At 48.4% G+C, this 12,656-nt stretch overlaps 1 protein-coding gene across 1 annotated transcript in view; it reads left to right on the top strand.

Moving 5' to 3' along the window:
* STX8 (syntaxin 8) overlaps positions 1-12,656 on the top strand; it is a 303,428-nt gene that overhangs the window by 183,162 nt on the left and 107,610 nt on the right. The window contains exon 7 of the mRNA XM_070061378.1: positions 10,188-10,289. Coding sequence (XP_069917479.1) covers positions 10,188-10,289 — 102 coding nt within the window. The remainder of the gene's footprint in view (positions 1-10,187; positions 10,290-12,656) is intronic.

Here is a 12,656-nt window from a genome sequence, read left to right as displayed (position 1 = left end):
CACATTCGCAGGGAGCTGGATTGGAAGTGGAGCAGCCAGGACTCGAACTGGTGCTCCAGTGCATATAGGATGTCTGCATCCAAGGCGGCAGCCTAACCTGCTGTGCCACCTCTTGTTTACATTGATAATTTTGGATGTGGTTTCAGCTGCAGGGAATGGAGCAAGTTTCAAGGAATACCCTCCAGCCACTGGTGTGTGTGTGTGTGTGTGTGTGTGTGTGTGTGTGTTTTAAACATCTGTCTTCCCATGTTTTGGGCAGTGTAAGCGAAAGGCTTAGCGATATACAAGGAATCACTTTGGAAGCACAACTGTCCATTATGTGCCCAGAGAAGACCACATCCATCCGAAGGCATAAAAAGGCACAGTCTGCCTTGCTATAAAAGTTCACTGAGGTTGTAATAGGGAATAGAAAGAAACAGTTTGAAGCACCATTGGAGTCAGATAGTTCAGTACCACACAGGACTTGCATGCTTTTGATTCTGTTGGTTTTGTGCTATCTCTACGTGGTTTGTTTTCCCCATTCCATGCTGGAATGGCACGTGCTGTCTCAGATTTAAGAAAGGCTAGAAAATGTGAGCCCCTTCTCAGAACCGGATGTGAATACCTACCAGGAGGCGAGGTGTCACTTGCTCTTAGGAGACTGGACTACCGGGAACCTGAAATACTCTGTGGACTGTGTCACAGTCTACACTCCAAACCTGTGGTTATTTTGGGTTCCCGGTGAGCGTGGGCGGAATTCCCACCTTCAGAACTGGGAGCAGGGTCTGCAAGGTGGGGATTCCCCTCACCTCCCCAGCCTTGGCAATCTCCCTCTGAGGACAGCATGACCGACAAGTGGAATAAATGCCACTAAAGCAACCAACAGTGGCCATATAAACCTCTTAAAAAGACAATCTGACAACCTGTTTCAAAATCCAGGAAGCAATCATGATTGACGGTGTTTCGATTACGGACATGATATAAAAGGATGAAAGTGATAAGTGGAGGGAGGAATCCGCTATCTAGAAATAGAGAAGCATTCTGAGTAGCCTGCCATCAGCAACTATGGAATGAGTGTTTCGTCACCTTTTGAAATTATGACTGAAAGCCATACATTGACTTGGAAGAGCCCCTTTGATACCCTGTTGGCTGGGCGGGCTTACGTATTGCAATTGGATGGAAAGGATCTGTGTTTATGTCCCATCTTAGAAGGGAGCTGTCTTATTCCATCTTCTGCTGCTGCACCATAAAATCAGAGACTGGGTGATTTATAAAGAAAGCAAATTTACTTCTCACACAGTTCTGGAAGCTGGGATAACCAAGACCCAGGGGCTGCATCTGGTGAGGGCCTGCCCGCTGCTTCGGAACGTGGTGGAAGGCACCGTGTGGCGAGACAGAGCAAGCACGCAGGCTCGGGTCTCCCTTCCTCCCCTTGTGCAGCCCTTACTGCCCTCCTGGACGCGGTGGCTTCCTGTTCTTGTCCAACCCTGATTACTTCCTAAAGATCCCACTTCCCAATGCAAATACCCTCAACTTACAGATTTGGGGATTAAGCTCTCAGACACGTGCACATCCCCTGAGGTGTGGGTGCAGGTGGCCGTGCCCTCAGAGCTCTTGCATCCTGTGGGCCGCAGACAGCACCACGTGGACAGTGCCGAGCCCTGCTGGCTGTACCTTCTGGAGCTGTGTCCTGCTGCGCGGGGGGCATTTGAACCGCAGCTGCCGTGAGTGAGCAGCACTGCGCCAGAATGCGGGGAGCAGAGGCCTGAGGCAGCTCGGGGCAGGGGGACACCTCGCAGATCTCGGAAATGTGTTTCTCCCATGGTCTTGGTAAATAGTACCAGGCTCCCTCGTACCCCCATCTGCTTCTCTTCCGAAATTGTGGGTTGTTGTTTCTTTTCTTCACTCTTTTCATGGTCAGGCTGTGAATTTCCCATATCTTACCACTCTGCTTTGCACTGATCTGAAGCCAGGAGCCAGAAGCTTCTTCCGGGTCTCCCACGCAGGTGCAGGGGCCCAAGGACTTGGGCCATCTTCTACTGCTTTCCCAGGCCATTGCAGAGAGCTGGATCGGAAGTGGAGCAGCCGGGACTCGATCTGGCGCCTTTAGGGAATGCCAGCACTGCAGTAGGCAGCTTCGTCCGCTATGCCACGGCGCAGCCCCTCTGTTTGCTTTTGAATCGCAACTTCTGTCTTTCAGTCACCTCTCTGCTGTCATCAGCTGCACCCCGAGTGCTTTGCTGCATAGCTGCTGCTTCTGCGAGACAGCCTAGTTCATCGCCCTTCAGTTCTGCCTTCCCCAAAGTGCTGGGGCCCAGACGGAATTCCGCCAGGTTCTGTGCAGCTGAATGACAAGGATGCCCTTCACTCCAGTTTCCCATACACTGCTCCTCGTTTTCCTCTGAGACCCCATCAGAACGGCCCGGCCCGCCCAGAGTTGCACCTGTGTTCTGAAATATTCCGACTTTTCCCACGGCTCTGCTCTTCCCATTCCTCACCAGCATGGCCCTTAACCTCCCGTTTGCAGCATTTGTAGGCGGCTCTGTTCATTTACTTGAGAGGCAGAAAGAGCGCTCTCACCCGCTGGTTCACTTGTACCAAGTGCCTGCAGCGGCTGGGGCTGGGGTGTGGGAACCCAGCCCAGCCTCTCTCGTGGGCGGCAGGAACCCCAGTCTTAGGAGTCGGGAGGCAGAGCTGGGTATCCAGCGCAGGTCCTCCAACGTGGGGCGGAGACTTAGCCAGCGTGCCCACCACCAGGGTAAGGGCCCACCCCGGCTCATTGTTTTCATATTACTGGAGTATTCCCGTTTTACAGGGCCTGTCTGTTCTGATGATGGCTGTTGTTTCTAGTTTGGGGTTCTTACGAACGGTGTGACTATGAGTGTTTTTATGCAGGTCTTTTCGAGAAGTATGTTTTTATTTCTGTCTGGGAAGTACTCAGAAGGGAGCTTTCTGGGGAAGAGGCTGGTGACGTGGTTAACCTGACAGAAACAGATCAACGCTCCTCCAGTGCCCTTTGTGTGGGATCAGAGTTCACTCTAGCGTTTTGGGGAGTGTGACATAGTGTCTCCCTGTGGCTAAATTTGCATTTCCCTGATGACCAGTGACACTGAGCTCCTTTTCATGTGCTTATTGGCCATTTGTGGATCTTCTTTTGCCAAACATCTGTTCATACCCTTTGCCTGCTTTGGAATAACGTTGTTTGTCTTTTAGTTGTCCATAGGTAGGCATTCTTAACATATTCGGGATACAAATACTTTGATATATGCCCTTGCAAATATTTTTTTAACCTGTCTGTGGTTCATTTTTAACTTATATCTTTGAATGAACAGAAATGCTTTCATTTTTATAATTTGTTAAAATTTATTTATTTGAAAGGCAGAGAAGTGAGAGAATGAGAGAGAGAGACAGCCCCAGCCGCTGCAGGCACTTGGTACAAGTGAACCAGCGGGTGAGAGCGCTCTTTCAGTCTTCTACTTGCTGGTTCACTCCCCAAATGTCCACAACAGCCTCAGCTGGGCTGAGCCAAAACCAGGAGCCTGGAACTCCGTCTGGGTCTCCCATGTGGGTGGCAGGGACTCAGCTACTTGAGCCGTCGTCTGCTGCCTCCCAGGCGCACTAACAGGGAGCTGGATCTGAAGCACAGCAGCCAGCACTCAGATAGAGGATGTAGCATCCCCAGTGGCAGTTTAACCCACTAGGCCATAGCACCTGCCCCAGAACATGTTGTTTTGATGTCTGACCAACTTGATTTAAAAAAAAAAAAAGATTTACTTACTTACTTACTTACATATTTGAAAATAAGAGTGACGGAAGAGGGGGATGGGGTTCCTGGCTCTTGATATCAGCCTGGCCTGGGCTTGGCTATTGCAGCTATTTGAGGAGTGAATCAGCAGATGGAAGAGATCTCTCTCTCCATGTCTCTCCCTCTCTGTCACTTAGCTTTTCAAATAGATGCATGCACACATAAGTAAATAAATAAATCCGAGGCCAGCATTGGTGCAGGGGGTTAAGCTGCTGCCTGCGATGCTGGCATCCCAAATCAGAGCGCCAGTTTGAGTCCTGGCTGCTCTGCTCCGCATCAAGGTCTGTGCTGATGCACTTAGGAAAGCAGCAGCAGATGGCCTGAGTACTTGGACCCCTGACACCCACGTGGGAGACCTGGATGGAGTTCTAGCTTCCCAGCTTCAGCCTGGCCCCACGCTGGCCTTCGCAGCCTTTTGGGGAGTGAACCAACGGATTGAAGATATCTCCCTGTCTCTCTATCTGTGTCTCCCTCTCTGTCACTCTGCCTTTCAAATAAATAAAATCTTTTTAAAAAATGAAAAATAAATCTTTAAAAGACTTCTTTCTTTGATTGTCTCTTTTGGTACCAGTGTTGAGAATTGAGTGTGTATGTACACAAACACCCACTGTCTCTGGACTCAGTGTTTTTTGTTTTTTTTTTTGTTTGTTTGTTTTTTTTAAGATTGATTTATTTATTTGAAAGTCAGAGTTACACACAGAGAGAGGTCTTCCTTCTGCTGGTTCACTCCCCAACTGGCCGCAATGGCCAGAGCTGCACTGATCCAGGGCCAAGAGTTTCCTCCAGGTCTCCCACGTGGGGGCAGGGGCCCAAGGACTTGGGCCATCTTCTGCTGCTTTCCCAGGCCATAGCAGAGATCTGGATCGGAAGTGGAGCAGCTGGGACTAGAACCGGCGCCCATATGGGATGCCAGCACTGCAGGTGGAGGCTTTTACCTGCTCTGCCACAGCACCAGCCCAGAATCAGTGTTTTATACCATCGATCTGTGTGTCTTTATCCAATACCCGGTGCACTGCAATGCCTGCCCCAGAACATTCTATGTGGATGATGTCTGACCAGTGTCATTTTGTTTCTTTTTTAAAGATTTTTTTCTTTATTTGAAAGGCAAAATTAGAGAGATCGATTGATCTTCCATCCATTGGTTTACTCCCCAATGACTGCAATGGCCAGGGCAAGGCCAGGCTGAATCCAGGGGCTTCTTCCAGGTCTCCCACACCGGTGCAGGAGCCCAAGCACTTGGGCCATCTTCCACTGCTTTCCCAGGTGCATTAGCAGGGAGCTGGATCAGAAGTGGAGCAGCTGGGATGTGAACTGGTGCCCATGTGCGATGCCAGCACTGCAGGCAGCAGCTTAACCACTGCACCGCAACCCCTCTTTTCTTTTTTTAAGAAAAGACTTACCTATTTGAAAAGCAAAATGACGGAGAGAGGGGGAGGGGTTCCTGGCTGTTGGCTTAAGTGAACCAGCAAATAAATGATATCTGTCTCCCTCCCTCTCTCTCTTGATTACTATGTATTTATAATAAATCTTGAATTTTTATTAACACCTCTGACTTTGTTTTTTTCTTTATCATGTCATATATATATATTCATTTCTTCTGAGAGGAGGAGCGTGGTGGGGGCAAGAGGTGTGGAGTCACCACACAGACCCCGGGAGTCGGGTGAAAGTGGGCCAGAGGCAAGCAGCCCGCAGGCTCATTTATTTCAGTTGGTACAGCAGCTTGTATAGCCAAGGCAGCCAATCCAGTCCAGGGGTGGTCTATGCCCTAACCAATCATAGCCTGTTGCCAGACAGGCTCCATTGTCAGCAGTCATCTTGGCATGGCCTTCTCATTCCACCACTATATATATATATATATAGAGAGAGAGAGAGAGAGAGAGAGAGAGATCAGACCCATTGTTAAAGCCTGAGACAGAGAACTTTGAAGAACAGAGTGGGGAAACCTAATGAGAGGTTTTGAGTTTGGGGCATCAGGAGACCTTAGCAAAGGGGTAATCCGATATCCAAGGCCTTACACGTCTTCTGTTAGATTAATTTCTAAGCATTTTATGTTATTTTTGATGGTATTACAATGGATATTGTTTTCTACTTTTTGTCTGTTGTTTGTTATAAGCTAGAAAAAGGCATTGCCTTGAAAAAATAGAGTGCCTTTTAGCGTTGCCTTTTTATCTGCATGGAAAGATTCCGTGTTTTTCCACGCACACAGTCACGTCATCTGCAAATATACAGTTTCACATCTGACTTTCAAATCTTTTTGTCTTCCCCGCCCCCCCCGCCTCCTTACCTTCTTGTATATCGTGGGGCTTCTGATAAAACACTCAATAAAAGCTATCAGAGCGTGTATCTTAGCCTTTATCCTAGACGACACGTACTCCGTGTTTGGTAAATATGACGTTAGCTCCAAGTTTTTCAGACACGTCTTTTATCAGGGCGAAGAAGTTCCCTTTCTTTCCTGTTTGGCTGAGAATTTGTGTCATGAATAGACGTGTAGTGAAATCCTTTTTCAGCATTTGTTGGGACGACTTTGATTGTCTCCCTTCATCTGAGTGTTGAGTTTGCATCTTTCTCCTTTCCTAACATATGCATATAGAGCACAAACTTCTAAGTACAGCTTTGGGGGCAGCCCACACTGTTTTTCTGTCGGGTTGCTGACATCTCCCATCCAGGCCGCTGTAACAGAACACCAGGAGCTACATGGCTACTTATGGAGGCTGGCAGTCCAAGATCATGGTGCTGGCAGATTCGGTGTCTGGTGAGGGCCTGCGTCCTGGTATGTAGACTTCTTTTGCTGGAGTCCCAAACAAAGGAGAGAACTCCCCAAGGCCTCTTTCATAAGGGTGCACATTGCGGTCGTGGGCTGAGAGTCTTTAATTGACGAGGGCTCCATCCTTAGAAGCCGATTGCCTCCCACAGGTGACACTCCCAAATGCTGGCACATGGGGGATAGGGCTTCAACATACAAATTTTGAGGGCGCACAAATGCCCAGTCTACAGAAGTCATCATTATAATTCAGTTCCGTATACTCTCTACTGCCTGTTGTGATTTTGTCTGTGTCATGTGAGTTTAAAGATAGATTCCTTAACTTTTAAACATTGGGCAATTTTCCATATTTGTCACATTTTCTTTAATCATGATGAAAAGTTTAATCTCTCTATGTACTCACTCACTAGAAGTCTATTTGATGTGATGTTAATATAACCACCCAGCTTTCTTAAACTATCTGTGATTTATGAAATGAGTTTAAGAAAACGCAGTCATGTTTTCTTCTTTAAGAAAATCCTGCCTGATAGTTTTTAATTGCAGACTTTAGACTATTTACATTTTTTTAAAAAGATTTATTTATTTATTTGAAACGCAGAGTTACAGAGGCAGAGAGAGAGAGAGACAGACAGACAGAAGAGGTCTTCCATCCACTGTTCCATTCCCCAGATGGCCATAGTGGTACTGGTCCAAAGACAGGAGCTAGGAGCTCCTTCCAGGTCTCCCACATGGGTGCAGGGGCCCAAGGACTTGGGCCATCTTCTGCTGCTTCTGTCGGGTTGCTGAAGGCCATAGCAGAGAGCTGGATTGGAAGTAGAGCAGCCAGGACTCAAACGGGTGCCCATATGGGATGGCGGCACTGCAGGTGGCTGTTTTACCTGGTACGCCACAGCACAGGCCCCTAGACCATCTAAATTTAATGTGACTATTAACATAGCTGAGTTTATGTATGCCGTTTGGCAATTAAGTGATTTTTGTTCCTCCTATCATTTGTTCCTTTGTACTTCTTTTCCTGCTTTTTTCTAGGTGACTCATGCATTTTTAGTGTCGAATTTTTAAAAATGTATTCTCATTTTCATTTGAAAGAGAGATCTTCTATCTGTTGGTTCATTCCCCAAATGCCTGCAACAATCAAGACTGGGCCAGTCCAAAGACAGAAGCCAGGAGCTCCATCTGGTCTCCCATGTGGGTGGCAAGGACCCAAATATTTAAGCAATGACCTGCTGCCCCCCCGGGGCATGCGCCAGCAGGAAGCCAAGTAGCCCAGACTCGACCCAGGCACTACATTATAGGATGTAAAAATCCCTAGTGATGACCTAACCACTGAGCCAAACTTCTCCAATCTACTATTTAATTTTATTCCCTCTATTGATTTTCTTCAAAACTATAAAGTAAGGAAGAGGCTGGGGTATGTTCTGGTCTTCTTCCTCTTTTTTTTTTTTTTTTCTAAGCTCCCACGCTGTATGTGGCTATTTGAGTGTTAATTAAATTTGAGAAAATAAAAATATGTCCCTAAATATTGTACAGAGGATGCGTGAGAAAGATTCGGGATTAGAAACAGGAAGCTAAGTTCGATCGTTGTTTTAGAAACACTGGTGCAATTCAGTGAGTGATTAGTAAGAGAGTTGAGGACAAACAATGAGACGGGGAAGAGGGAGAATTAGAGTGACTCGGAGGTGGCGTGTCACGTGAAGTAGAGGAAGGAAGAAGGCAAGCGGCTCACGGTTTCTAGCTTAGGCAAGCAAACGAATGCCGATGCTGTTAACTGAGACAGGGAGCATGGAGGTTGGAGAGTCAGAGTGGGGAACTGGGATGAGCTTTGTTTTAAGGATCTTGACAGTTACATGATTGTGGGTGTTTCAAGGTAAGCAGTTGGCTGTAGAGACAGAAGACATAGCCATCTGCTGATTCACTTCCCAAATGCTTCCAACACCCAAGACTGGGCAGGGACAAAGCTGGGAGCCAGGAACTCAATCCAGGTTGTCCACGTGGGTGGCAGGGAACCAGCCACTTGAGCCATCACCTGCTGCTTGCCAAGGTTTGTGTTGGCAGGAAATTAGAATAGGGATGCTGGGCCAGGACCCAGCTGAACCCAGGCACTCTGGTATTGGACAGAGACATCTTAACCAGCATTGTAACTGCTAGGCCAAATGCCTGCCCCTACTTGTAAGTATTGATGAAGTAAAAGGTATATAAAATCATTGTAATTGTGTTACAGAATAATATTGTAACACTCTGCACATCACCCATACATGAGAGTTATTCCAAAAGGTCATGGAAAATGTGCGTATGAAATGCATGAATTTCAAAAATATTTGCACCAAAATCTGTATATTTACTTAAAGATGTATTTATTTGAGAAGTAGAGAGAGATATCTTCCATCTGCTGGTTTGCTCCCCAAATGGCTACAGTGGCTGGAGCTGGGCTGATCCAAAGCCAGGACTTCTTCCAGGTCTTCCATGCAGGTGCAGGGCCCCAAGCACTTGGACCATCTTCCACTGCTTTCCCAGCCACTAGCAGTGAGCTGAATGGGAAGTGGAGCGGCTGGGTCTTGAACCAACGCTCATATGGGGTGGCGGTGCTGTAGATGGAAGCTTAGCCTACTACACCACAGTGCCAGCCCCACATTTTAAATCTCAATTACCTACAATACCAGGTGTAAGTGTTATATAAACAGTGGTCCTATCGTATTCTTAAAGAAATAAAGACAATAGAGCCGGCGCCGTGGCTCAATAGGCTAATCCTCCACCTTGCGGCGCCAGCACACCGGGTTCTAGTCCCGGTCAGGGCGCCGGATTCTGTCCCGGTTGCCCCTCTTCCAGGCCAGCTCTCTGCTATGGCCAGGGAGTGCAGTGGAGGATGGCCCAGGTGCTTGGGCCCTGCACCCCATGGGAGACCAGGAAAAGCACCCCCAAGTATTTTCTTTCTAGAGTTGGTTAACTCCATGGACCAAGAGCCCAGAGATAAAGAGGGCTAAATATGTGTGTGCTTCTTGGATTTGTTCTTCACTATCATTTTTTAAAGATTTATTTATTTATTTATTTGAAAGTCGGAATTAGAGAGGGAGAGACAGAGATCTTCCATCCACTGGTTCGCTCCCCAAATGGCCACAATGGACCAGGAGCCAGGAGCTCCATCTGGGTCTCCCATGTGGGTACAGGGACCCAAGAACCTGGGCTATCTTCTACTGCTTTCTCAGGCACGTTAGCAGGGAGCGGGTTTGGAAATGGAGCAGCTGGGACTCGAACTGGCACCCATATGGGACGCCAGCACCACAGATGGTGGCTTAACCTGCTACGCCACAGCACCTGTGCCTACCACCATCTCTTATGTCACAGTGTCTTGGCTTCTCCATTAGAGTCCTGTGTTGTATTCGTGTCTTGATTAGCTAGATTTCATCCTCAATTAATTTGCTCAAGAAGGACCCCCTGGTCCCTGAGATCTGTCTTGTCTGTGTCACCTTTATACTGGAATGACAACTGGGTGGGCACTTGTCAAAGAATATTCATTAGTTCTGTACCTTTAAATTCACTGCCCATGACAGGGTTCCTACTGGAAGGAGCTGCCACAGCTGTGGCCCTGTGAGGTGAACCAGGGTGTTTGGGGGAGTATTAACCATGCACCTTCGCTTCCCTTCCTAGAGATAATTGATGACCTTGCCAACCTGGTGGAGAACACAGACGAGAAACTCCGCACGGAAACCAGACGCGTGAGCCTAGTGGACAGAAAGTCAGCTTCATGCGGTAAGAGAGAGTCGGTGTCACCCCGCTTCTCCCTTGCACTCACCCCTGAGTTGCCTGGGTCTGTCTGCTTACCCTGGGGATTTGGTGGCTCTTCTAACGTGGACAGTGCCATCCGATGAAGCTTTGAAACTGCTAAAAGATGCCTAAGTCTTACTAAAACTGAAATGAGCTGTGTGGAATTCAGAGGAATATCATTTAGAGTTTTTCTTAAGAATTTAAAACATGAAAACTTCCTCTGTGTTGACAGAAATGAATGGCTTGGAACATTGTATACCTGTTGCTGTGGATTTGTTTCTGGGAGGAGGAGCGTGGTGGGGTCAAGAGGCGCGGAGTCACCACACAGACCCCGGGAGTCAGGAGTCGGGTGAAAGCGGGCTTGAGGCAAGCAGCCCGCAGACTCGTTTATTTCAGTTGCTACAGCTGCTTATATAGCCAAAGCAGCCAATCTGGTCAAGGGACGGTCTATGCCCTAACCAATCACAGCCTGTTGCCAGGCAGTTTCCAAAGCCATCCAATCACAGCCTGTTGCCAGTCAGGCTCTGTTGTCATGTGGTTTCCGAAGCCATCCAATCACGACCTGTTGCCAGTCAGGCTCTGTTGTCATGTGGTTTCCGAAGCCATCCAATCACGGCCTGTTGCCAGGCAGTTTCTGTTGTCAGCGGCCATCTTGGCATGACCTTCTCACCTTCTCATTCCACCACATATACCATTATGCAAACTGCTGGTGGAAGACCTTCTGGGTTTTAAAGGTGAACTGGATGGTTTTTTTTTTTTTTTTCTACATCACCTGCTTATTTATTGAACCTTAAGCTGCAGAGCCACAAGGAGCTGCTCAGGTTCTGAGGTCTGATTGAGTTCAAATCGCATTTCGTGATGCCATTGTAACTTCTTGATACTTCCTTTGTAAAACATGCAACCCTGTGCCGAGATAAGCATCCCTGGGAGTGCAGACTTGTGGTGCTGATTCCCGGGCTGTCTAGAAACTCCAGTGGAGTAGGTCTAGGGTGGTGTTCGAGAATACTTACTGTTTAGCGAGCACATGGAGCAGTTCTGACGCGGGTACTTGTTCTGCAGAAATCCCGACGCCGTTTTCCATGAGGTTTAAATTTCGTGTCGCCTGTGCATGGTGTCTCACCCAAAGCAAGTGATGCTGAGTGGTGGTGAAGGCAGTGGCAGCCACAGGGATTGTGTTTGGTGCTTCATTCTGCACAGGTGTACCGTGTCGATAAAGCTAGCACGTTTATTTAAAATAGAAACACAAGGAGAGTAAGGGAACTAGTAATCCATGCACAGTTTTTCCCTGACTTGTAGCCTTTTTTGTATGGAAAGTACAGTGGGTTCCTCCAGCTGGATCCAGGTGTAGAATGATGTGACCTCAATGCCAGGGTCCCCTGAGAGGTGTGGCTAGAAGCACACTGCCCACCCTGCCTATATACTGGTGAAGCAAGAAGTCCAGAGAGCAGCAGAGGAGGCCAGGTTGGGCAGATTTGGATTCTGGGCCTTCAGAGGAAGGGGGCGTCCCTTTATCACAGTGGTCCTGCTCTCCCTGCCCCTCCCCCCGCTCCCAGCAGTTCTCACCTATCAGAGGCAAACACACCTGGACTTCTGCTCCTAAAGGTGTTTGCATCCTGTGGCTTCCTCCTGCATTTTGCTGTGCCGGTCGGTATGGTCTGGCTCTGGTCTGAGTGTCTCCCAAGGCTGAGATGTGCTCCCCATTGTGAGGAATTAAGAGGGTGGGGCTTTTGGGAGGTGGCGAGGATTCAGTAAGGTGGTGAGGATGGAGCCCCCATGATTGAACCCCAGAGGCTTTGTGAGAGCAGGGAGAGAGACCAGACAGACAGACAGACACACCTGTGCCTCCTGACTCCTGCCGGGGCTCTGCCCACAGTAAGTCCATCACCCAGTGAGGCCCCGGACTTTATACCTCCAGAACTTTCCTTTATGAAGCAGCCCACCTGAGGAGTTTCCTTACAGTAACCACGAGCTGACCAGGCCACCGCCAGTCCCTGGGGACTAGATCCTGTGAACATGAGAGGCGTGGCTTCACTCCCACCTCTGTCTCCCGGGATCGTCGGTTCTTGTGTGAATCTAAACTTGCTGAAACCTAACCCGGTTTTCAAGAATTCCGTAAAGGGCCCAGCCGTCTAGCAGTGACCGTCTTCCGTATTTCTAGAGGGGCTGCAGCACAGCGGTTAGGAGCGGGCTCCCAGGCTCGCAGCCGAGCTTCCCCACTTAGCCGCTGTGTGACCACAGCAAAGCCCAGGCTCCCCTTTGCCTCAGTTTTTCTACCTTTGAGATGGGGGATAATAAAGTGGTTAAAATAAATTGGAACCCACACATCTTCCAGGAACATTTTGAAGACCCCTC

Source organism: Oryctolagus cuniculus, chromosome 17, assembly GCF_964237555.1.
Source record: "Oryctolagus cuniculus chromosome 17, mOryCun1.1, whole genome shotgun sequence".
Taxonomy (NCBI): domain Eukaryota; kingdom Metazoa; phylum Chordata; class Mammalia; order Lagomorpha; family Leporidae; genus Oryctolagus; species Oryctolagus cuniculus.
Note: the sequence above shows the minus strand (reverse complement) of the source record. Positions and strands in the feature narration are given on the sequence as shown.